This window comes from Trachurus trachurus (genome assembly GCF_905171665.1).
Source record: "Trachurus trachurus genome assembly, chromosome: 21".
NCBI classification, from domain to species: domain Eukaryota; kingdom Metazoa; phylum Chordata; class Actinopteri; order Carangiformes; family Carangidae; genus Trachurus; species Trachurus trachurus.
In genome coordinates, this window is record NC_139899.1 from 15,995,584 (window position 1) to 16,020,862 (window position 25,279).

Genomic DNA, 25,279 nt, shown 5'->3' on the forward strand with positions numbered 1-25,279 from the left:
ATTAAAAAGCTGTTAAAACATGATCTTTGTAAACTTTATAAAATATTAATTTAAAAGGTTTTTTTTCTTTGTCTTGTTATCACCCTTAAAGCCCCTGGCGTGTTTATTAGGCATATTGTTTGTGTATCAAATTTGTATACACTTACCCTTTGTAGGTTATTCATCCCTGTGTACTAGTACCAAAGATATTCAATTCGGTTTATAAACCGTCTTTGCTAGTACTCCTGTGCTGTTGTCAGCAGGAGCAGCGGGAAAATAAAAAGAAGCAGTTACGGACCTACAGGTGCCAGTGGACGGCAGCAGCGCTCTCCACCGGGCGCAGTCTGCCTGAAAGACGACGCAGACGAAGAAGAGCCGCCGCTGGTTGCCACGGTGATTGTGACGCTGGCTTCTTCAGATTAGCCAGCAGCAGCAGCAGCGATAGTAGATATTTAGCTGGAAGCTAAACCAGCAGCAGAAGATTAACGCTGCAAAACTAACAAAAGAGGGTGGTAACCTGCGATCATGGCGTCTGTTTTAGATGCTCTGTGGGAAGACAGAGATGTTAGATTCGACATCACCGCACAGTAAGTTTAACGCTGAATTAGTTTGGGAGGGTTTCACCATCGTAGAAGCTGGTTAGCTCCCGTTAGCCTGTTGCTAGTACTTGGCTGTGGTTTGTGTTTAACCTTGAAAAGGGGGCACCTTAATGTTAGATTTGCAATATAGTAAATCACTTTCGTCCTCTTAATGTGACAGGCAGATGAAAACTCGTCCAGGGGAGGTGCTCATAGATTGTCTGGACTCCATAGAAGACACGAAAGGAAACAACGGAGACAGAGGTAAGTAGTTAGTTCACACTATCTGGGCAAAGTGTGTGTGGCTGGATTGTAAGACTGTTGATAACTGATGATGATCTTTTTTTTTTGTAGGACGGCTGTTAGTAACAAACCTGAGGATCATTTGGCACTCTCTGGCCCTGCCAAGAGTCAATCTGTGTGAGTACACCTGCATGGTTAAATCCATTTATTGCCACAAGCTGATTATTTCTCCCCGGAAAGTGTTTGTATAAATGTATTCAAAGGTCAGCATTGTAGGTTTAATTGCTTTCGTGTGCATCCTCTTATGTTAATAAACCAATTTGGTCAACTGTAGCTCATCACAGCTTTATTCTAGTTGTCTCCCCAGTCCTCATTACCATTCATTCATCACTGTCAATTAATAAGTTTGAAGGTTCATAAGTTGTTCTCATTTTTTGTTACAGAATAACAATATATTCAGAGTGCCTTTTATTTTAAGTGCTCACAGTAGCCAGTGCACAGCAACAAAATACAGTGTCATGATGATTGCAAGAGGTGATGTGTGAAACTATGTAAAAAATAATAATAAAAAAAAATACAGTGACTCTAAATCCAAATCTTCTTATTTGTTTTAGCTGTGGGTTACAACTCAATTATTAACATCACAACAAGGACAGCTAATTCAGTAAGTACATTATTACATTGTTTTTTCTTCTATGTTTCTGACTAGTAGTCAGAAAGACTATTACGAGTGTTGTTGTTCAATGTTTTCCATAATGATGCTTCAATCCCATAGTTTTTATCCAGAATCTACAAGCTGATACTTAAGATAATTAGGCTCCTCTTATATTAAAAAGGTTTGTGTTTGTCTTTTTATTTACTAGTGGAAAGAATTTGTAGACTATGCAAGAAAACAGCTAACAAAAGCTCTGCTGGTTCACTGTGGTAATGCTTGTGGAAAATAATATAAATAATGAGTAATAATTAAAGTCTTTCATATTTTTTTCCAGAAATTGAGAGGCCAAACTGAAGCACTTTACATACTGACTAAGTCCAACAACACAAGATTTGAGTTCATTTTCACAAATGTGGTTCCAGGAAGTCCACGACTCTTTACTTCTGTCATTGCTGTGCACAGGTAAAACAATGCAGAGGAAATCTTCTATTCTTTGTTTATGTTGCATACACAATATGACTTCATAATAGTAAATATTCTACATATGTTTTGTTTTGTCGCAGGGCCTATGAGACATCTAAAATGTACAGGGACCTGAAACTGCGAGCTGCTCTCATTCAAAATAAGCAGCTGAGGCTTTTACCCCGGGAGCAAGTTTATGATAAAATTAATGGAGTGTGGAATTTATCCAGCGATCAGGTATTGATGTTCTCCATGAAATGTGTCCGTTTTCTAATGTACACACAAATGCAGTGCAGTGAGATATTTAAATGTAAATTATCTTATTACTCCTCCATTAAATTCATTAAATTGTTCTTGAGAAGACCACATCCAGTGCATGGAGTCAGTACAGCTGCAGCATGAGTAAATTATATTGACTCCATGTTTGTTTTCTTTCTTTCAGGGTAATCTGGGGACTTTCTTTATCACAAATGTTCGGATTGTGTGGCATGCCAATATGAACGAAAGTTTCAATGTCAGCATTCCTTACCTCCAGATTGTAAGTGTAATACACGACATAACAATAATAATGATGATAAAGATGCTGTTTGACTTAACTAAATGAGCAAATTGTAGTGTTGCAAACATATTTGCTGTTTTGACTGGTTGTAATTTACAGCATTCAGTTATTTGCATTTTGAGTCCAAAATTTGTACCAACATGTGAAGTAATTAAAATTGAGGGTGATTGACTTCAGTCACCAATACCACTGAATCCTCACACATGACTTTTCTTCTAATGATTTGGTCTCTTTTGTTTTTTCAATCCCCTTTTCCCCCATAGTGGTCAATCAGAATAAGAGACTCAAAGTTTGGCTTGGCTTTGGTGATAGAGAGTTCACGTCAGGTAACACGTTTTGTTTGATGGACTGACGAATATTTATTCGAGTAACAGGGGTTCTGATTTGTTTTCTGGAAATCTAGACATATCCCCTGTCTTTTTGGTTTTAGAGTGGTGGCTATGTGCTGGGATTTAAGATTGACCCTGTGGATAAGCTTCAAGATGCACTGAAGGAAATCAACTCGCTGCATAAGGTGTACTCTGCCAACCCTATCTTTGGAGTGGACTATGAAATGGAAGAAAAGGTGGGAATATGAGACACTTCAACAGTGAACAAACAGACATCAAAAATAGTAACAGCTGATTTCTTCCACCTAGGCTACTATTAATATTTATGAATACTTCTCTATAGCTGCACTATCACTAGTCCAGTTGATCCTGTTGTCATAGCGTTGTTTGTCCCAACAATGATTGTAGCCCCAGCCGCTGGAAGAGCTCACAGTGGACCAGCCTCCTGATGATGTGGAAATTGAGCCTGATGAGCAGACAGATGCCTTCACCGTGAGTGTTTCCACTGGCTACTGTCATACTCCTCTGGGTGTCAGTGGCTTAGTTTTCAGACTCTCAGAATAGCTGTTTGCTAATGCCCTTCAGCACAATGAACAAACATGAATTTTTGTTGCCTAGTGCTTATGTTTGTCGGAGTGGTGCTCTTCTGACAATAACCTATAACGGCTCATAAAATGTTTCAATTGCCCCGTTTACATGAGAGCTTTAATTCCGAATTAAAATATTTTAATTCCGAACTATTTAATTCAGAATAATTAATTCCGCTTTAAAAAACATCATGTAAACGTGGTAATTGACTTGTTTGTGTTTGCTTTCTTTCAGGCCTACTTTGCTGATGGCAACAAGGTAAATTCTCACAACTAATGAGTTTAATTCTCAAGTATTTTGTACAGTTTGTGAAACTTGTTTATTGTCATTCCAAAGCAACAAGACCGGGAGCCGGTGTTCTCTGAGGAACTGGGCCTCGCCGTTGAGAAGCTAAAGGATGGCTTCACGCTTAATGGACTGTGGGAAGTCATGGGCTGAGATAAATGAAATGTACATTTACATGGTGTAACTATTCAAGAAATAATGTATGTATTTATAGCTCAGGTTAAAAGTTGTATAGCTGATGCAAACATACTTTTTTTTATAATAAGAGAACATTGTTACAGATTGATTGTGCGGTACGTTGTAAAAAGCATATTTTCTTTTAGCAAATAGATTGTGAAATTAAATGCAGTTTGTGCTGTTATAACTCAAATAAATGTATTTAAATAGATATTGGAGAGTACTTCTCATACATACAGAACCAAATGATCCCAGTAAAAAATAGTACAAGGTGCTACTATATTAAATATGTTAAAAGAGGACAAACTGTCACCTCCTGTGGCAGCAGCTGTTCAGTGACCCTGTCTGCTTGTTAGGTAACACCCCTTTAGTTGTACTCACACACTAATACTGAATCACACAGGAAATAGTCATTACTATCAATGAATAATGACTCACTCCACATGTAGAAGTTACTAGAATATACACACAGTAAAGCAACTGGTGCTGCTACCTTTGTGTCTGTTAAGAGAGCTGTGTTTTTTTATTACATCCTTTGCTGTACTTTTTGTGTGAATTTATTGTCACAATGTTGCATAAAGGGGAGTAAATGAAATGAAAAGATCAGAGGTTATTTTTGTTTGGCCGTACAACAATGTCGGTACTAATCACTGGGGTGACAAGGCCATCACAGTTGTTTCTACTCTGTGACAGCTGTGTGAGCTCACCGACTTGGCCAACCTGAATTCTTCATGGATGGGATGGTTGGCTATATTTAGAGGGGCACAGTTATATTGAAGTGGCTTCAGACCTGACTCCCTATAGTTCTCTGTGTGTTCACCAGCTCGGACGGTCAGTCAAGAACTGCCTCACCTTCATTCACTTCCTGTCCTCAAAGAAAGAATGGATCCCCAAGGCATGAGGGAAGATCTCCGTCTTTTTCAGAGCACTTTGCTGCAGGATGGACTCAAGGAGCTTCTGAATGAGAATAAGTTGATTGACTGTATCCTAAAGGTTGGGGACAAAAGCATCCCCTGCCATCGGCTCATCCTGGCAGCATGTAGTCCTTATTTCCGGGAGCTTTACTTCGCAGAGGATGGCAAGGAAGTGGACCAAACGGAGGTTACTCTGGAGAACCTGGACCCAAACCTTATGGAGTTGATTGTGAATTACATGTACTCGGCAGAAATTGACATCAACGACAATAATGTCCAAGATATTTTGGCTGCTGCCAATCGCTTCCAGATCCCCTCAGTGTTCACAGTGTGTGTGAATTACCTGCAGAAGAAGCTGTCCAGGAAAAACTGTCTTGCCATCTACAGGCTGGGACTGATGCTGAACTGTGCCAGACTGGCAATGGCAGCTCGCGATTACGTTGCGGATCGGTTTGAGACCATATCCAAAGATGAGGACTTTTTAGAGCTCGCTCCACCAGAACTATTCGCAGTTATCGGAGCAGATGGATTGAATGTAGAAAAAGAGGAGCTGGTGTTCGAGGTGCTCATGAGTTGGATCAGGAAAGACAAAGATAAGCGTGTAAAATCTTTAGGGGAGGCCTTTGACTGTATCCGCTTCCGTTTGCTCCCAGAGAAGTACTTCAAGGAAAAGGTAGAGAAAGACGACCTGATCAAGGCCGACCCTGAGCTCCTCAAGAAGCTCAAAGTCATCAAGGAGGCCTTTGCAGGGAAGCTGCCAGAAAGCAAAAAGGGACAAGGTGATGAGGAAGGAGAAGAGGGCAAGTTACCTGGCTACCTGAATGACACCCGCAGATATGGCATGTACGCCAGAGACATGCTGCTGATGATCAACGACACTGCTGCTGTGGCCTATGACGGCCCGGAGAATGAGTGCTTCCTCGCTGGGATGTCTGAGCAGATCCCCAGGAACCATGTCAGTCTGACATCAAAGAAGAACAACCTGTACGTGTTGGGAGGACTCTTTGTTGATGACGAGGACAAAGAACACCCACTGCAATGTTACTTCTACCAGGTAGGAGAAAGCTCTGTTGAATATCCAGAAAATGAATTTCCTCTCTTTGTTTTTGAACCTATTTTACTGTGCCCCTCAGTTGGACACTCTTGCTTCTGAATGGATCGCTCTGCCACCGATGCCCTCCCCCAGGTGTCTGTTCGCTATGGGGGAATGTGAAAATCTCATCTTTGTTGTAGCAGGAAAAGATTTGCAGTCTGATGAGTCACATGACACTGTTTTGTGCTATGACACTGAGTGAGTTTGACACATCGACCATCTGGATGTTAATTCCCTGGGTTCATATTGAAAGCGTTCATGTGGTTGAACACATTCTCTGTTTGCTTTATCTGCCCCTGTAGGAAAATGAAGTGGAGTGAGACAAAAAAGTTGCCCTTGAAAACCCATGGCCACTGTGTGGTCTCTGAGAATGGGCTGGTGTACTCTATCGGAGGCAAAACAGATGAAAAGTAAGACTGCGACGATGGAACATTTAATATGAACTCGAAATATGATTGTCATAGTTTGTCAACCCTACCTCTGACTCATTTTTGTCTTGATTGTAAAGTAAAACAACCAACAAGATGTTTGCATACAACCACAAGAGGTCAGAGTGGAAGGAGGTAGCCGCCATGAAGACACCCAGGTCCATGTTTGGAGCAGTTATCCACAAAGGGAAGATCATTGTGGCTGGAGGAGTCAATGAAGAAGGCCTCATCGGTACATGTGAGGCCTATGACTTCGGAACCAACAAGTATGTACCTTTATTTCTATATTAACTATACACCAATTTACAAAGTATATTCTTGTTGTTTTTACTAAGACATACTTTCCATCAAATGTGTTAACTGTGATATTTTTTGTATATATCTCGTATCAGTTTTTTTTGTCAAATATCCATTAAATTTGGCAGTTGTTTAACTCTGAGGTTGCTAAAGTTTGAGCTTATGACCACTCATCACAGGTTATGACGAAGCAGTTCACACTTAAAGATTTCTTCAGGATTTTTAGAGTCTTAAAGAGATCAAAGTTTCAATTTATGCTTCATCAAAAACCTTTTTCTTTTCTTTTTTTAAATTTGTCTTTCATTAACTTATTTACAAACAGCGATATGGTGATGGCAGTGAGTTCCCATATTAAATCCATATTGAGAGAGAAGTCAATGAACAATTTAAGGACCAACTAATGCAGAGATATCATAATCATCAAGCTGAATATATCTTGTTGCAGGTGGTCACCCTTCACAGAGTTTCCCCAGGAGAGGAGTTCAGTTAACCTGGTGAGCAGTGGAGGGCTGCTGTACGTTGTGGGAGGCTTCGCCATAGTGGAGAATGAGAACAAGGAGTGTGCACCCAGTGAAATCATTGACATTTGGCAGTATGTGTTACATTTGTTGCATTTTACAGTATAATTATGGGATTTCAGTTCCAGATTTCACTCTCCTTGCACTTTTTCAACTGTCTAACGCAGTAACATTTTAACTCTCTTACCAGGTATGAAGATGACAAGAAGGAGTGGAGTGGTATGATCAAGGAGATGCGCTACGCAGCTGGAGCCTCGTGTGTGTCCATGCGTCTGAACACAGCCAAAATGCCCAGACTGTGAGGACAGTTCATGTGTTCTCAAAGAGTTGTATCTACAACAGTGGTTCCCAACCTTTTTTGGCTCAGGACCCCATTTTGACATCACAAATTTCTAGCCGACCCGTTGATCAAGATGCGCCCGCTCAGATATTTTTATATGCTGCGTTTTATTTGAACTCGATTTTTATTCGAGAAAGTGAAAGTATAGAATACAGTTGTTTAAGATTGTGTGAATAATAATTACTTTTTTAAAAATCAATTACTAGACATTTCAGGCGACCCCATTTTAATTCCAGGTGACCCCACGTGGGGTCCCGACCCCAAGGTTGAAAAACACTGATCTACAAGCTTCTATCATTTTGTCATGAGACACGTCTCCTTTGCCTGTATTGAGTTTTTGTTTTAATAAAATGTATCTTGACAACAATTTGAATTTGGACCAGAAATTGTTGCTTCTTCAGATCCTATTCATGACACGTAAATCTTATTGAAGCCAACAGGTATTAGTTTACACATTTAGATTTTCTTTTGTCAGTCTACAAATCTTTCTCTACCATGCAGCTACAATGTCGAGTTTGTAACTCATCGCCACTGCTCATAAGATATTCAAGTACAATAGTAAGGACCTGAAGCTCTGGGCATATGCCTGACGAACTTCAACATAACACTTTAATCACTATTCATCCCAACGTTCATGTGGAAAAGCTCTTCAATCGGTGAAAACATTTGAACATACATGTACCTATGTGAATTTCTATCACCGTACCAAAAGAACAGGCCTACCAGCTCATGTTCTGATCCACTAACATACTGTACACCTCAACTCCTGTTGATGGATGTCTCAACTTTATCATTTACACAACCACCACACCACACCACAAACCAGTGGTTCCCAACCTTTTTTGTCTCTTGACCCCATTTTGACAACACAAATTTCTGGTGACCCTCTCTTCTGGTAGCCGTCAATCAAGATGCACCAGCTCAGATATTTTTATGTGCCGCGTTTTATTTGAACTCGATTTATATTTGAGAAAGTTAAAGTATAGCATACAGTTGATTGTGTGAGGTGTTTTTAATCATTATTTTAATCAGTAATTTTTAAAAAATCAATTACTAGACATTTCAGGAGACCCCATTTGAATTCCAGGCGACCCCACATGGGGTCATGGGGTTGAAAAACACTGCCATAAACCTTCAGTGGTAACACACATCACACTAATACTGACAGTAAAGTCATTATTGTTAGATGTGTACAAAACATAATACAACACTTGAGCTTTTATTCAAATAAAAAATATTTAATACAAAAGCACATGATATACAATCTCACTTAAAGCAGATATCAGCTTCACGGCCGTTTCGGCTAATGCTGCGTTCAAGGCAGGCTTTTGAAACCGTAAGTTACAGCTTCAAGTCACAACTACGACTTGGTAGCGTTCCAGGTAACCCGTAGCTCGTGTTTTTACCATCCTGTTGTCTGTGAAAGTTCCCTATAACGGCCACTCGTAACTTCCGACCCGTGAACTCGTACCAGATCGAACTGGTATGACTTCACAGGAAGGAAAAACACAAAGTACGAGTTTCTTTGAACGCACCATGAGTTAGCAGCCCCCGCCCTTGTCAGGCATCAATTGGTCCTCGTGCTACGTCACCACATTCACGCGCATCCCTTGGCTGCACACACAGCCCTTCATGCCGTTCTCTCTCCTCATTGGATAACACTTGTATCCCACAAGGAAAATTTTCTCCTCGGGTTACAGCAGAGCAGAGTGACGGAGAGACTCGTGTTTAGGCTGAAATACTTCATGTAAGTGATTGCTGACGGAAAATAGGACTATTTAGGACTTATATTAACAAAAACATTCCACTGATATCTGCTTTAACATGAACGAGGTAGATTCATGTCAATCTTAGGCTCTATGACGAAAATATAAGGAGCACTTGAATCTTTGCATTCAGTCACTCTGTTGAAAGAGTCTTTCAAACTAGGCTGGAAGCTCAGTGCCAAATGTAACATTTCCTATACCATTCAATAAATAATGCCTTCAAGTAGAAAGCTCTCTAAATATCTTCTTCTTCAGATATTCCTTCCAGGCATCGTGTGTTGAAAGCTCCATAGAGTTCCATTCAAAATGAGGGATCTGTTAACAAAAAAACACACTTATTATTTCACTGTCAGCATTTTTACATAAGATTACACTGACATTTATTAAGACACAAGACACAATACTGGGTCTTCTTACCTGAACAATGCGATATCCCAGAATTTCAAGGTGTCTTTTTCTCATCAGGGTTTCACCTTTCATGTGATGAGAGTTTTTACAGAAGCACTTTGAATCCAGGAAGTCCACAGCAACTCTGAGACATATGTAGAAACAAAACATCATTATACTTCATTTCTGAGTGGTCTGGTTATTCATTTTCAAAATTCAGGTTGTGTTTGTGTATTTGTGTGGCTACCGCTGAGCTCCGGGCGGCAGCTCATCCTTGATGTCTTCCAGTGAGCTCGTCCCCCAGTGAACCGTCCCCCTGTCTGAGATTTGCAGTGTGCTCGAGGAGCTGTAAGGCAGCGGCTGTAGGTGTGCGTCCAGAGTGCATTCAAAGTCTGAAAGGACAAAACGTGGTCATAACACACCTCTATCGTTTGCATCATGCCCCACTCAATTCCACTACACCATAATTTCATTAAACAGAAATGTCATGAATCTGTATGTTAGCAAACTGAAACAGACGTGAATAAATTATGGATAAAAACAAACCACTGTATGAGCATGAACGTGCTGTCAGAATGGAATAGAAAAGGTTTGATAAAATATCAATGAAATTATTCACCACTACTCACCTATGGTGTAAAAATACGGAGTGACAACTGCTACTCGGACACAGTTAATGCCACCTAGAACTTCACCCAGCATTTTGTGTATCTGCTGCTGTACAGAACTTGCAATGGTGTTCCCTGAAGAGAAATTACAGTCAATTGTATGAATTGATTTCATTCTAACACTTATAGACCCTTGGATATTAGTGCACCTCATTACCTTTCCTTTGCAACTGCTGGCAGTAGCGCTCATGAAACCAGGGCACCTGGAACTCAGGACATTCGAGACATACGGCGCGATTGAGCTCCATGAGGCGCAGTCTGGTCCGCATGTTGAGGGCGTCAGGTAGAGCTGGAAGTAGTAGTGTGAACAGTTACATGAATAAAATTCAGTTAAGTGTTTGCATCCCTAGGTGAATATTTTGCCACAGAAACAAGGGGGGATGTGTATTTTTAATCCAACTCTATAGGAGACTCACTTTCCAGCTGAGAATCTAGTTTTCCTAGAAAGTCGATACTGAAGATTTCTCTGACCAGTTCCTCCGGAAAACAGTCGGCAACGGCCAGGGAGTACGCCAGGAGAACTAGCAGATGTGGGTCGAAGGAGCCTGCACATACGTACATGGAGAGATGTTATGCATTAATGTGATCTTAAAATAAGAGAAAAAAAGAAAAAAAAGTCTAGAAACTGACTCTTCACTTACTGATATGAGGAGTGAAGCGCTGAATACAAGCATCATACAACTCGTCTGCTTGTGCAGGATCATAATTCAGGACAGAAAATGGTAGCAGGGTGGCATATGTGGCCGAGTAGTGAATCTTAAAATGGATACAGGAAAAAAAATTGGTTAATATATATTTAGTTATTCCAGGCTGAACATGTTGTGTTGTCTCTTGAAGCACCTTGTCAATGTCTTTAATGGCCACGCTGGCGATGCGGTCCATCAGAGGAGGGCAGAGGTGATTCATCCGGGTTAAGAAGAGGGACAACTCTGTTACACTGGTCCAGTTTATCTGGTCCATCATCCTCTGCAGCATCGCCAACGTCTCCTCCAGCAGCATTTCTTCGTACCACTCCCCTGAGATGTACTTGAGTTCCTCCAGCACCAAATCCAGGCGGTCGGCCGTTCGCAGCCTTTCGAGGCCGCAGCGGTTCAGAGTCTGCAGCAGGCGTACGTACTTACTGGGAGTGTTGTGGCGGTAGGACGGGTCGTTCCGTATCCACTTGGCGATGGCGAAGGAAATGGTGTTGAGGTCGTTGAGGTTGCACTGCGTCACCACGGACTCGACCCGAGACGTCACCGCCTCCTCGAGCCGCGGGCAGGGCAGCATGGACAGAACACGGGTCAGCATGGTCACCTCGTAGGGGAAGACGCTGCGCTGCAAAAAGCTGCAAAGTAATAGATAGATAGATAGAATGTGTAATGTGTAATCAGTCAATATCTTATTCAATCAATATGCGTCAAAGGCTCAAATAAACACTTACTTGACCAAAATGCCTCTTAGTTTGGTGAAGAGTTCAGGGTTCTGGTACTGCAGCAGGTAAAGGGCCTGGGTGATTCGAGCCACCTCCACTGGTTTATACGCATGAAGGTTCCTCTGGATCACTGATCCGATTCTGGAAAATAGTTTAGTAATGATTACATTTCACAAAATATTTAACAAGGGATTTTGACGCGGAGCATTTTCAGTGTCAGGAATGAACTTCCAATCTCAGCCTTTAAGATAACACATGTGGAAAGTGCCCAGTACCAGGTACCAGGTACGAGGGGCTAGTGGAATAGCAAAAAAAAGAGTAGAGCCGTGCCATGCCGTGTTAGTGGAAAACCGGCAATAGAAACATGAAGATCTCCCAATACATAAAAACAGGACAGCTTGATCTGCCGAAAAAGATAGTGTCTTCAAAATGGCCATGTCAAGAATGAGCTTCCAACCTCTACCTCAAAAATGTTTGTTTTGTTTTTCTGGAAATGCAATTTCTTGTAACTACTCAGCTGACATACTGGCAATGTTAATATATCTGCAATAAATTGATATATGAGATATAAACCCACTTGTTCAGTAAGCTAAGGTTCCTGCTATGAATTTCCTCCAGTGCTTCGGCTACAGCCAGAGCCTGGTGTGCATTGAGCTCATCCGCCAGCAGGAAGGCAGTGTTCTCCAACCTGGGAGAAAAGACAAAACAAAGCAGACCAGTCAGACTCAAGGACTGATGTACACAGCTAGATTTATATTCATGTTTTTCCTCCACTAATAAAGACACAGACCCTTCTCTGATCTCCGGACTGGCCATGGGAGCCAGAGCAACAAACAGTTTGCAGAAGGAGAAAGGATCGGTGCTTGAATCAATCAGCTCGATCAGTCTTTGTTTCATAGCCAGCCTGAAGTCACAGTTGTTGAACTGCAGGGACTGATACAGCCCCATGATGATGCTGATATTTTCCGCGTCCATCCTGGGAATATTACACAAGATGATCCGGTTGCACTTCTCCAGCAGAGGCCGGTGGCTGTACTTGATGTTGCGCAGGAACTGCACCACTCTCCGGGGATTGTTGTAGTGTGAGGGATCCATGTTGTCCAGGAGCTGATCCACCCTGCTAATGATGACGTCCCGCAGCCGAGGAGACACCAGGGACGAAATGCTGATCATCAGTGTAGTTAGGACCCTGAGAAAACAACACCACTGCATAAATGCACAATATAAAGATGCTATGCTTAAATGTGATCAAATTTGTATTATGACCAACCTGGCATCATCAATAGACGACAGTCTCTGATCCACAATACTGGTGATGCGGCCCATTAGAGGACTGTGTTGAAGGTGCTGATCACTTAGACAAATAGCAAACTTGGACAAGGATGCCATTGAAAATCTACAAGAAAATAGAAACAATTAGATCAATCAATACATCTATTAATGAAAAGTTAAGTGACACGTTTGATACTGAATTATGAAATCCATGATGGTTTCAGCCTCTATGGTGTGAGGATTAGCTGTTTGTCTCTGTTTTGTATCACTGTGAATTTAATATTTGGAGGTTTAGCACCGACTTGGCTTTTGGGCTTTTATAGCTTTTAGCTCATTTTGAAATTTCACTATTCACTGATCTCTTTTAGTCCAAAAAAAACAAACCCTACTCCATTCACTGAAAAAAGATTAACTACTAAGTACTGACTTATTAATTAAATCGCATTTGTTTGAAAACAAATATGAAATAACAAAAAACGATTTAATGCCATACCCATCTATTCTTCTCCAGGCTTCTGAGACCAGCTGTTGAACAAGAGAGTCATGTGGATCCACGTTCAGCCTGGGGACAATGATTCAATAAATTGTTGTTACAAGTCTATAATTTAACGTATTCTTTGAGTTGATGATGCCTGTGTTTTAATGTACCTGAGGAAACTGTAAAGCATGTCCACCAACATAAAATCATCCATGAGAGCTATTTTGTTCTCAGCCAAAACCCGGAGGGTCAAGAACTGTGGGTGACCCCTGATGAGCTGCACAGTCCTGAGCAGCTGAGGCTTTTCTCTCTGAAACTGCCACAGCATCCCCACGGCAGAGCTGACGTGGCTCACTGTGAGCTTGGCCTTGTTCTTGCCCACCACATCAAACACATGGTCCTCAGCCGGGCAAATCCGCAGCTGCTCCAGAACCTGGTCTCGGACCGCTGTCCCTCCATGAAGGAGCCTACGAAGGCTGGAGTTCACACCCCGGAGCCGAAACATAATCACAGACCAGTGCTCAGGATGAAGTGTGCCCTGAGGTCTTCATTGTCCACTGTCCACCTCAATGTCAAAATATCAAGCAGGTTCAGCCAACAAGTAGCCTATCACATCCACCAAATGACAGTCCAGAGGTGGAAGGTGTTTGGAGCTCCTGTAGGAACCTCTGTCACCTAAGAAAACACACAAAAACACACATCAACTTAACTTGCATCCTAACTGCATGACTTTAAGCCTTGTTGTTATAATGCATTGGAAAAGCAAACACCTGACATGTCAGTGAACGCAGCTCAGCGTGAGATGCTCACCTCAGACACTTTCATCTCTCCAGAAAGTTGCAGAGAAACAGTCAGAAACCTCCTGCGTCCTTCCTGTGGTGCTCCATCAGACAGCGGACAACCAGGAGCTCAGTTCAATTTTCTGACGCGGTTTTCACGTGGATGAAGAAACAGTCACTTGAAATGACTGAAATGACCGCACTGCCCTGGGAGGCCCAGGTCCTAGCTAGATTTCGGCAGTTTATAGAGTTTAAACACTGTATATCTTAGAAAAAGAGAAGACTGGCACTAAAATCTCCCATTCAAAGTCAAAATTGCCTAGCATGTGCGCTGTAATGTTTCACTTCCGTAGCAAGTGACATAAGGAGAACTGGCACTTTGAAACCCTGGGTTTTGTCCTTCAGGCAAAAATTCATTCACCCCGGGAGATGAAGGCTAGGAGTTGGTCTGGTGTTCTTTGAAGTGTTTACTGGACATAAACTACCTTCTGTTATCTTGCTGCATCAAAAAATACCAATTTTGTTATTATAGATTTGTTTATTTTTTTACCAACAAATAAATACAAAAGTTCTATAAAAAAAAAAAAAAGAAAGAAAGAAAGAAGAAAAGAATGAGAGGAGGTGAGGGGGAAAAAAAGATTTACTGTAAAAAAAAAAGAAAAAAAGAAGAAAAAAAGAAGCTAGCCTACATGAGGTTTACAAAATCAATTGTTTGTCCCCCTGTGAAAAGCAAGACATTTGATATACTGTATGAATAAATATGAGCCAGGTCAAACTAATTGAGAATTAATTACTCAATCACCTATAATAACTAAAAATAAATAAATAAAATTTCACATTTGCACATAAAAACAAATTAAATTCCAGGCTTTTTAGGGGCCCTGACCTATTCCCCTCACTATACTTTCCTATTCAGTACTGGAAACATTGTGGCATCCATTATGCTTTCCTCGTTTTTTTTATGAAACCTCATGCTACTTGCATGCTGAGAAAACGTCGTGTCCTTACTCCTTACAGACAAATCTCAGGGTGTGAAGCTGCCCTTGTACCTGCTGCTGCGTGCACCGCTGCGTTGACTGGCGCACGAGCCTCGACATACGTTGACGTCCTCGCCGCGCCATCTTTGGAAACACTGAAGCTCAACACTGAATGAAACTTCGTCTTCGTCGTTTGTTACGAGCCGCCCGCTGCTGTGGAATAACATCCTCATCTTTCCAGGTGATGTTGGGTCACACTGTGGACGTTTTAGCGACGTGTGTGTGTAGTTAATGAACTGAAACGCTTCTCGTTGTGTGGCAGCGCTGCTCTATTATGCTATGTGACCGGGGGTTAGCCGAGCCTGCTAATGCTAACAGCAGGCCTGACGATGAGGAGATCGATACTGCTGCGTGAAACTGTAAAGGTTTATTACAGATACTGCACGCTGTGCACACTGGGACACATTAAACTTTAATGTGTAAGACTTTATTTAAGCGTTTCGTTAATTAGATTAGATTAATTCACAAATTAACTAACGCTTGCTCGCGCAGTGGTGTTTATAATCCAGCTGTGTCTGTAACGTTTCTGGTACACTTGCTAAATTGATTTAAAACTCTACATCTTGATCACTTTTTTGTGCAACAAATGGATTTCAGCAGGTTTGTAAGAAAGCTGGTTTCGCCCGTAACATGGGGGGATGTGTTGTTTCTCGTCTACAGGTGTGGGATCAGTGGAGGTGATCATGGGGATCAAGGTTCAGCGCCCTCGGTGCTTCCTTGACATCGGGATCAGTAATGTGCTCGGTAAGAATCAAACCTCATCTTTCTGCTATGATGCATCAATGAGCTAGAGGTTAAATAGGTAAATTAATTTAATAGATAATGCACTGTAGGTTTGCATTGCGATCCCCATCTTCATGAGGGTTGTAAGAGTTTATGATATTTGGTGTATCATCATTGGTATTAATTGGTGCTGCATACATTTGTTTGTGTAATACAATAGCATCCCTCTTAATTTGTTTAAACGAAACCTGATCATTGAATGTATTGTCCTTGATGCACAGACAATTCGCCACAATTTGAAGTTAAAAAAAATAATGTAACTTGGTGTCTCTTCGCAGTTGGAAGAGTTGTAGTGGAGTTGTTCTCCGACGCTTGTCCCAAAACATGTGAAAACTTCAGATGCCTCTGTACAGGTATTTGATGCATTTCCACTTCAATAATTTGGTAGCAGTCTTTTTTTTGTTCTTTTCAAACTTAAATCATAATTACTGTTGTTTCATCCAGGCGAGAAAGGAGTTGGTAAAGGAACTATGAAGCCCCTACACTACAAAGGATGTCTGTTCCATCGAGTTGTAAAAGACTTCATGATTCAAGGGGGAGACTTCAGTGAAGGTGAGTAAAAGAAAGTTGAAGGTTATGAATGGTGCATATAACTTAAAATGAATGTGATTGCAAGCATGTCCCAACCTCTTTTCCTGCTTCACCTCTTTGTTCTCTGATATCTTAGGCAATGGGAGAGGAGGTGAATCCATCTATGGAGGCTTTTTTGAAGGTACGGACCTCTGTCAGAGCTGTCAGTTGTTATCCAAACTAGTATTGGCTTCAAGCTGACAGTACATTCTTGTCCTTTTCTCCAGATGAAAGCTTTGCAATGAAACACAACAAGGAGTACCTGCTGTCTATGGCCAATAGGGGTAAAGATACCAATGGATCCCAGTTTTTCATGTAAGCATTAAGTCTACATTTATAACGATGTGGTATATACTTAGTTATTTTTATCACCGGTAAAGTCTCTAAATAATGATGTGCTTTTTTTCTTGAATGGCTTGCCGGGACACTTCAGAACAACAAAACCCTCACCACATCTGGATGGGTAATTGCTGCTTGATTTCATCTGAAAATCTATTTGATTGCACAGTGCACAATCTACACAATATATTGGCATCCCTTAAACCCCACAGCACTTTCTTTTTTTTCTCAGTGTCCATGTGGTTTTTGGTCACGTGATCTCTGGCCAAGAGGTTGTTCAAACCATGGAGAACCAGAAAACGGATCCTAACAGCAGACCATACGCTGATGTGAAAGTTTTGAACTGTGGCGAGTTGATCCCCAAATCTAAAGGTTGGTTTGTGTGCAAAGCATTCGATTGTTTTCACAATTAGTTTCATTTTATGCATCTTGTAAAGCATTGCATGCAACTCTTTATCTCACAGCAAAGAAAGAAGCAAAAAAGAAAGAGCGAGCCTCCCCCAGTTCCAGCAGTAGCTCGAGTGACTCTGACAGCTCCTCAGATTCCTCCTCTGATTCTGAAGAATCTGAGAAAGAATCCAAGAAGCGCAAAAAGAAGGCGAAAAAGCTGAAAAAGAAACAGAAGAAGAAGGAAAAGAAAAGGTACCTTTTTTTTATTCATTGTTTTTACTTAAAATTTTCACTGAAACACCAACATGGTAGCTTGACTGTGAACTTGATGCTTTATGGTTTAACAGTTCAGAAGCCGAAAGTGGTGCTGAAGAGAAAGAACAAGAGGAGGTGGTCACGTCTACTGTACGACCTGAAGAAATACCGGCCATCCCAGAGAACAGATTCCTCATGAGGAGAAGTCCCCAGGCTGTCCAGAAGGCAAAGGAGGAGGCTGAAAAAGATAAGAGACCTAAAGAGGAAAGGCCAAGAGAGAGGTTAGTCTGCTTGAAAAGTGTGCATTATATTATCTGTCCTCTGTGTTATACTGCACATAATTGTCACCATCCATAAATTTTCGTCACTTCTTTTCCCCCTCCCAGCACTGGCACAACATATAACTCTCAGTCAGCATATCATAGAAGACTGGTGATGACACGATCAGGCAGAAAAATAAAAGGCAGAGGGCCGAGGGTAAGTGCAATAATGTGAAAGTAAAAGTTTGTCCCAGCATATACGAGACTGGAATATATCAGTCTCTGAAAAGATGCTTTCAAATGTATTTAGAGTAAGTGAATGGTTTGTCCTCTCTCCCATCCAGAGGTACCGCACTCCATCACGCTCTCGTTCAAGGTCCAGGGATCGTTTTCGGCGCAGTGAAACTCCTCCACACTGGCGTCAGGAGCTGCAGCGACAGAGGATGAGGGCAGTCACTGGAGAGCGCTGGATTAAGGGGGACAGGTAAGATGCTCCAACTTTAATTTATAGAAGGATTATGAAAATACACTGTACGTGGTCCTCCTTTTTTGGAAAAGGAAGTTATAAGTAATGATGTTTGTCTGTAATCATGGATTATTTATCTCCTTGATTGGAGATGGTGAAAATATTCTGATTAATGAGCAAATTCAATACTTTTTTATTTCTTTCTTTTTTTTTAACAGTTTTTTTTATTGAACCTTTTATTACCCACATTATTGAATGTATCATGTTGCCTGATGTTGACTTATTCTGTCTGAAGTAATGTTTACTTAAAAACATTTTTCTGTATTTTTTAAAGAGGTGACATGAATGAGGGCAAAGACGAGGCGGCTAAAGCTCCGAGAAGAGAGAGGCGGTCCTCAAGCACGAAGCACGAAAAAACTGCTGAGGATAAAAAAGACAAGAAAGCTCGGTCACACAGATCCAAGAGCAGAGATGACGATGCTGCAGAGAAGGATGAGAAGCACAGCAAACACAAGGCAAAGAAACGAGATAAATCTAAAAGTCCCAGTAAAAGCAGGGAAAAAAGTAGGAGATCCAAAAGCAGAGATAAAGGTCATAAGCACAAAAGTGACGACAGGAGAGGCCGGTCAAGAAGCAAAGACCGTAGTGTTCCTAAGAAAGACAAGGAATCAGAATCCGATCATAGTAAAGATAGAAATAAACGTCAAGAGTCTGAGAAAAAGCATAACGAGGACACAAAGGGAAATGGTGAGAGGACTAGGACAAAGTCAAAAAGTAAAGAAAGATCAACTACAAAAGATGGACGCAGATCAAGTAGCAGAAACAGGGACAGAGGAGCAACTGCAGCATCAAAAGACAAAGAAGAAAAACGAGAAAAAGACAAGGAAAGGGGCAGGGAGCGCAGCAAGAGCCAGGAGAGACGGTGCAACAGCGACAGGGAGAGTAGGAGGCGGGGATCATCTAGGGATAAGGAACGTCGAACAAGAAGTCCAGACAGAAGTAAGACCAGAGACTCGCACAGAAGCAGGCGCTCCAGAAGCAAGAGTAACAAAAGAGACCACAGCAAAGATCGATCATCTCATAGAAAAGAAAAAGACAGCCAAAGGAGAAGACGTAGTAGCAGTTCTGATAGTGACAGAAATGAGAAAAGAAAGAGTCAGAGGAGCCCCGATTCCAAAAGAAGAGCAAATAGTACCTCTAGATCCAAAGACAGAAGAAGTCCAGCCAGACCAAGACCAGACAGTACAAAGGGCAAAGACAAAAACGATAGCAAGAGAAATAAATCGAGCTCTAGCTCCAGCTCTGACAGCGACTGAGCCTGTGATGATGTCCTAAAGAAATGGGTTGGGATTTCTGTCCCACTTTTATACCCATTACTCATGTAATATGCAGCAACAGCTTCCTATCTAGAGTGAGAAATATTCATGTTTCTCATTCATTGCAGAAACTGTGATAACCCTGATAAGAAACATGAAAGAGAAAAAGCAGTAAAACTATAAACGAGAGATAAGAGGGGAAGAGATATCGAGAGCAGAGAGGATGAAGCTTAGCAGGATACAAAAAAAAACTGTAAACATTGAAATCAAATCCACAGTTTCAAACTGCAGCGTCACATGATCCCCTCCTGAAGTGGGGACTGTATTTGGGCTCTGAATGTGGATTTGTTCCCCATTAACACTGTAACACTGTTGATCGGAGCTGTAGCTGCATAGACAGATTAGAGAAAAGGGTTTGTATCTGAAAAAGAAATTCACAGACAGTGTCCACTGCCCTGCAGTTACGATAAAAGGACCGGGTTTTCTTTTAATTGTACATGAAGTCAGTTTTAAAACAGTTTATTTTGTTGTTTCTTTGGTAAATTATATTTTGGCTTAACAGCTCAAATTTCTGACAATTTGTTTAAAAAGAAAATCATTTCAGATTTTACTGCAACAGATCCGCTCCTTTTTAAAAGTCTTTTCCCCTCGGGAGGTTTTCTACTGAAATTTGTTTTCATATTATTTAATACAGTTGGTTTGTGGGGATAAAGACTGCTTCTAACTGGCAAAGTCTGATGTTTACCTGCCAAGTTATTTTTTTACAAAAACTACAAATCTGGAAGATGACACTCAATTTCTTGAATGCATGCATATCCTAGATGGTAAATGAACATTGTGAGTTTTTTTTTTTGTACATCCACAACCTTACTGTAATCCTGTTTTCTTTTGAGATAACTCTGGATTGTTTTTGAAAGAAGAAATGTCACTGTCATGCTGTAAGTACAACATAAAACCAATTTGTATAAACTGTTTTGTGGAAGTTGGTTTTAAGAGGAACTCATCTACAGTATTGATTCAATTAAAACGCTCAGTTTGGATTTTAATTGGTTGTTTTAATATTCTGTAAATGCTGTTATAATCAGAACACAAACAAAATCACACAGTTTTATACATAACAGGCCTAAACATTATTAGCATCCAATATTATCGTGACAAACAGTGATTTATATTTTCATAGTAACTTAACACTGTTAACCAGGGTCCACGTTTTCAGCCCAGAGAAGTCTCTTCTCTGGTTGGTGCAGCTGATGTGAAGCATCCACAGAAAACATTGTTGTGTGATTGGTTAGTTTTGTGAGTGTCGACCTTGAGGGAGGTCTCTCTGAACATCACAGAAGTTTTTTTTTGCAGTGTTGGTAATAAACTGTTGACTTCAACCTTCAGAAGCCTAACAACATACATACTGAATAAAATGAACAATTTAAAGAACATATCTAAAAGTTAGTGTCTGAAATCACTCAGTGTTTACTCCTGCAAAGGTAAATGTACTACATGAGTATATATCACACACAATAGTTGACTAAAAGGAAATGAAATACTGTTTAGCATCCATTACTTGGTGACTTAACCCTCACTATCAGTTAACCTTCACAAATGGAAACAAAATGTCTTTGTAACATCGTTTTCCAATATCTTCTCCTTTGTGCAATGCATTTTGGGAGAATAGCATCTGACAAATGTCTCTTTTTGTGTATTCTGACTGGTTTGAGTTGGGTTTTCTAATGTGTGGACGTCACATGTAATCCCTGCTAAGAATTTGCATGTAGCATAGATTTGGGACGCACTGTTCAGTCTCCACAATATGGACACATCATATTTTGTTTGTTTTGGGCATTTTTATGCCTGAATATATAAAACAAAGAGAGAGAGATGGTATCTACAGCCAACAACAGGTCCCAGGCTGAACTTGAACCAGAAGACATTCTGGTTTATAGTGAGTGTTTGTTGGTAGTCAACGATGGAGCGATTTCAGACACAGACTTTGTGAAGCTATTTTAAGAATGTAATTAAAACATTCAGTATGTTCAAAGATGCTAAATTCAGGGAAAGGTGTGGATAAAATCTTCCTGCTGGGGGAGAACTAAGACCACATAAACCCAAGTCTCCTCTTTGCTTCTTGAATATCTACAGCCTCATTGAGCTTTTTAATGTTCTGTGTGACACCAGAGGCATGTTTAGGCATCCGAGCGCCACTAGAGTTCTGAACTTGGTAACTGGGCCTGACTCCGCTGAAAGGAGGACCGAGCCCTCCGCCAATCCCCTCCCTCACAGCTCTGCAAAGTGGATACACGTTCCTCTGAGCGTCCCCTGTCGCGCTGATGACGTGCTGTGAGTACTGCTGAAACTGCTTCTCCTCCTCGGCCATGAGCTGTGCGTTCTGTGCCATGAACTCCTGTTCCTCTCTTCTCAGCTGCTGATCTCTGGCCATGTTTGTAGCCTGTGTATGAAAAAGCTTCAGTTATAACTGTCACAAATTCACCAGCACAGAACAAAGGGCTCATAACTGTGAATGCTCTGTCTGTAATGATGATGAGCTGTGGTGTTACCGTACCATTTGTGCAGCATGGAAGTCTCGTAGTTTTCTCTTGTCCTCTCTGATCCTCTGAGCCTTCAGCTGTTGTTTCTCAGAAAATATCCTGTCAGCCTCTTTCTTGGCCTTGAGCGTGTCCTGGGCAGTCTGCTGCGCTACTTTGTCCCTCTGCTCCTTCTCTTGTCTCTGGTGAAACAGTTTGTTATATTGAGAGATTTAATTTGCCACAGTAATGTGATTTGGTGAGGTGCCATCGATCGCAGAATCTGAACCTGAGTTACCATTATTTCTCGTTGAGTGGCGATGGACTTTGACATGGCCATCTTCTTCTCCTCCTCCTCCCACCGCTGTTGGGCCTGTATGGCTTCCCGCTCAGCGACAGCCCTCGCAATCCTCTGCTCCTCACTGACACTTTTATCCTCCTTTTCCACTATCAGTTTGTCCATGATCTTCTCTCTCTGCACCTGGGCCTCTCTGAAGAATAAAAACACTCAGCAATTTTAATCATTAACATTAGAGATGCCAATGAAACTAAATGGAGATACTCTGGGTTTTACCTCAACAACTCAGCTTCTTTCTCTCTCCTTAACTTCATCATTTTTTGTTTGGCAGAGAGGAAAACCTTCCTTTGCTCCTCTTCAGCCTCCTGTTTTAGTGCATCTGCTGCTCTTATAACATCTCTATTTGCCAGATGTTCCTGCAAATACAGAGTACACAACAATAAACCTATATACTAGATAATAAAGATACAAATACCACGTAACTTTGCAACTCTACCAGGTGAGCTCGCATGACATTTCTCTTGTGCTCTGCTTGTCTTTCGTCCTCTCTTCTTTGCTCGTGCAGATAAAGTTCTCGAAGGCGGTGGATTTCCTCTCCTTCCTTCTTGCTCTCGGCCTTTTGACGCTCTCTCACCAACTCATTTTCCTTAATCCTAAAGAAACATATGACAAAATATTCATACACAAGCCTATTTCTCAGGCTCTCACTGCATATAATTGGAATAGAGAGAGACCAGTACAACTGTAGCCTGCTGAAACCTGGTCTGATGTGGGACTTACTTGTTTTTCAGGTCTTCTGCAACAGTCAGTCTCTCAAATTTCTTCTGACGTGCTTTCTCCTGCTCCTGCCTCAGAACTTCGTCCTCTTTGCTCTTCACTTTATGCAGGAAATCTTTGTCCACATCTTTAGAGGCGCTCTTTATTCTCTGCTTCAGTTCAATCTGGGCCTCCCTCTCCTTCAGCACCTCTGTCAGCAAGAGTGCACGCTGTGGGTGTAGTAAAAATGAACTTGTTATATGACAGTACCAGTGTATAAAAAGCCTAACAGTAATGCTGACACCTACATGTAGTCGTTTGACTTGGTCTGTTTGATAATACAGCTGAGTCTTGGCTTTTTCAATAGCCTCTTTACGCGTCTGTTCTCGGTATTGGGCCTCTTCTATATCAATCAGTTTCCTTTTCTCCTCCTCGATCTGCTCCCGAATCTTCTTTGCCTCCAGCTTCTTTTGCCTTTGCCCCTTCAATAAATATGAAAACCAGAAGTACGGTAAGTTAAGCTTTGGTTTTCCTGCAGGATATTGTGTTTTTTGAAACCTCTTAAGCACATCTGGAAACAATACACAAAACCCAGCACAGGCAACTTACAGCAAGCGTATTGGACCACAGTTTCACCGCCTCTTTTGATTGCAGGTGCAGGGCCTCTCTCCGGCTGGCTGCCTCTCTCAGCCTCTCAGTCTCTTTATTGACCTGGTTCAGTTCGTCTTGAATCCTCAGCCATTCAGCCTTGGGTAAGACCTTGACTTGTCGGAGATCAGGTGGCTGGATCCTCCTGCTGGCTAACTCTGCTGAAGGCGCTGTTTAAAAAGGGAGGGAGTTAACCACAGTATCTTATGGGAACTGAATAATTAAGCACCATGAAAGTTAATAATGCATGTAGATGAGGACTGTGAAGATGATGAAGACCCTTACAAAATGTAATATACATATGATTCCTTCAAAGTAAAAGGTGAACCTGTTGACATGTGCCAAAACTGGTTTATGTTTGTATAAGCAGGGCCATAGTTACCACTAAACACACAGAGGATGTGTCCTCCATAGGGTTTACATCCTCTCTGGCATTTTAATGACTGGAGCAGTTTACATTCTCTAGTTTTTAACCGAATCGTTTATTATTACAAGTCATAACTCATACATTTACACTGAGATGATACATAGCCAACAGAGTGACCCCCCTCATCATCAACCTTTTTCATTTCATGTCTTTTCTCTAAATGAGTCTATATCTGAGATAATATAATTGACCCCTTGATTACCAAAAAAGAAAAGACAGCCAATCATTATGTGCCACTGTATTTAGTTCTGTAATCTCTGCAAATTGTGTGTTAGCTATGATTCTTCAGTGTTTTCCCAGCTGTAGACTACAATTGTGCAAAACCTTTCCTCAAAAGCACGGCTTTTTGAAGTTGTAATCAGTTTATTAACTTAGTCTAAATTTTAAATAGATCTGTTTTCACCAGAGAACATGTTTTAGGAGGCTAGTAAAATGCAAACCCAGGTCAGATGTGATTGAAACACTGGCCATGTCTTTGCCATAAGAGGTAATAACTAGATGTCAGATACTTCTAGAGAGGCCATTACAAACAAGAAACAGTTTACACGGTTGTGCAAGAAGGTTGTATGCCATGACATTTACATGTTAAATGTTGTCAGAGCTACTCTGACATTTTCTAGTGAGTCAGTTGGTCATGTTTCCTGTGAGACAAATCAAACAGTTATCTCTAGAAACCTCAAACCTTCAATAAGCTAAAGCTCTCACCACTTTTACTGGACCTTCTCCGTCGGCCGAGCTGAACCACCGACGCCATTTGTGTTTGGTACATTCGCTATGGTTTAAAGAAAGAAAAAGTGGCTGCTTTAACGAAAAAAAGCGGCCTGTTCAAGAAACTTTTTGTGGAGCAAACGTTACACACACTACCGTGCCAGTCTGCGTGTGTTGCGCTGTATCCAGGCAACGGCTGGACCAATCTGAGGAACTTCCGGTGATTGACGACAGGTGCCGCTGTGGGTCAAGCGACACTGTCGATTCACTCCTACGCACTAACATTACCAGAGATATATAA

At 41.3% G+C, this 25,279-nt stretch overlaps 5 protein-coding genes across 6 annotated transcripts; 3 read left to right on the top strand and 2 right to left on the bottom strand.

The window, feature by feature from the left end:
- Positions 1-437: 437 nt before the first annotated feature.
- Positions 438-3,933, top strand: bbs5 (Bardet-Biedl syndrome 5). The gene is made up of 12 exons (XM_083996307.1): positions 438-566; positions 739-821; positions 912-977; positions 1,415-1,464; positions 1,790-1,917; positions 2,019-2,154; positions 2,360-2,455; positions 2,740-2,802; positions 2,907-3,041; positions 3,214-3,297; positions 3,628-3,651; positions 3,730-3,933. Exons 1-12 carry the CDS (start codon positions 505-507, stop codon positions 3,829-3,831), a joined length of 1,029 nt encoding a protein of 342 aa, XP_083852433.1. The 5' UTR covers positions 438-504; the 3' UTR covers positions 3,832-3,933.
- Positions 3,934-4,737: 804 nt separating this feature from the next.
- klhl41a (kelch-like family member 41a) lies at positions 4,738-7,528 on the top strand (the record flags this gene model as incomplete). The annotated part of the gene is made up of 6 exons (XM_083997461.1): positions 4,738-5,823; positions 5,903-6,060; positions 6,165-6,272; positions 6,371-6,556; positions 7,033-7,179; positions 7,296-7,528. 6 exons carry the CDS (start codon positions 4,738-4,740, stop codon positions 7,405-7,407), a joined length of 1,797 nt encoding a protein of 598 aa, XP_083853587.1. The 3' UTR covers positions 7,408-7,528.
- A 1,846-nt stretch (positions 7,529-9,374) lies between these two features.
- Positions 9,375-14,522, bottom strand: fastkd1 (FAST kinase domains 1). The gene is made up of 15 exons (XM_083996181.1): positions 14,241-14,522; positions 13,601-14,105; positions 13,446-13,514; positions 12,951-13,076; positions 12,471-12,869; positions 12,258-12,368; positions 11,690-11,821; positions 11,107-11,593; positions 10,908-11,022; positions 10,683-10,811; positions 10,424-10,555; positions 10,228-10,341; positions 9,846-9,990; positions 9,629-9,743; positions 9,375-9,526 (listed from the first exon to the last, which is right to left on the bottom strand). Exons 2-15 carry the CDS (start codon positions 13,933-13,935, stop codon positions 9,431-9,433), a joined length of 2,505 nt encoding a protein of 834 aa, XP_083852307.1. The 5' UTR covers positions 13,936-14,105; positions 14,241-14,522; the 3' UTR covers positions 9,375-9,430.
- Positions 14,523-15,322: 800 nt separating this feature from the next.
- ppig (peptidylprolyl isomerase G (cyclophilin G)) lies at positions 15,323-19,896 on the top strand. 2 transcript variants are annotated; one of them, XM_083996141.1, is made up of 14 exons: positions 15,323-15,427; positions 15,907-15,990; positions 16,308-16,382; positions 16,474-16,581; positions 16,697-16,741; positions 16,827-16,914; positions 17,033-17,062; positions 17,171-17,310; positions 17,403-17,580; positions 17,676-17,864; positions 17,970-18,060; positions 18,188-18,327; positions 18,644-19,464; positions 19,495-19,896. In XM_083996141.1, the coding sequence occupies exons 2-14, from the start codon at positions 15,930-15,932 to the stop codon at positions 19,623-19,625; spliced, it is 2,097 nt and encodes a 698-aa protein (XP_083852267.1). In that variant the 5' UTR covers positions 15,323-15,427; positions 15,907-15,929; the 3' UTR covers positions 19,626-19,896. The 2 variants fall into 2 exon arrangements, with proteins under 2 accessions (XP_083852267.1, XP_083852266.1); XM_083996140.1 differs by having other exon boundaries at positions 18,644-19,896.
- A 1,812-nt stretch (positions 19,897-21,708) lies between these two features.
- cfap210 (cilia and flagella associated protein 210) lies at positions 21,709-25,024 on the bottom strand (the record flags this gene model as incomplete). Its single annotated transcript, XM_083996973.1, has 9 exons — positions 21,709-22,065; positions 22,180-22,344; positions 22,440-22,632; positions 22,716-22,855; positions 22,936-23,092; positions 23,220-23,425; positions 23,504-23,677; positions 23,805-24,013; positions 24,976-25,024. The coding sequence occupies 9 exons, from the start codon at positions 25,022-25,024 to the stop codon at positions 21,709-21,711; spliced, it is 1,650 nt and encodes a 549-aa protein (XP_083853099.1).
- Positions 25,025-25,279: the final 255 nt, after the last annotated feature.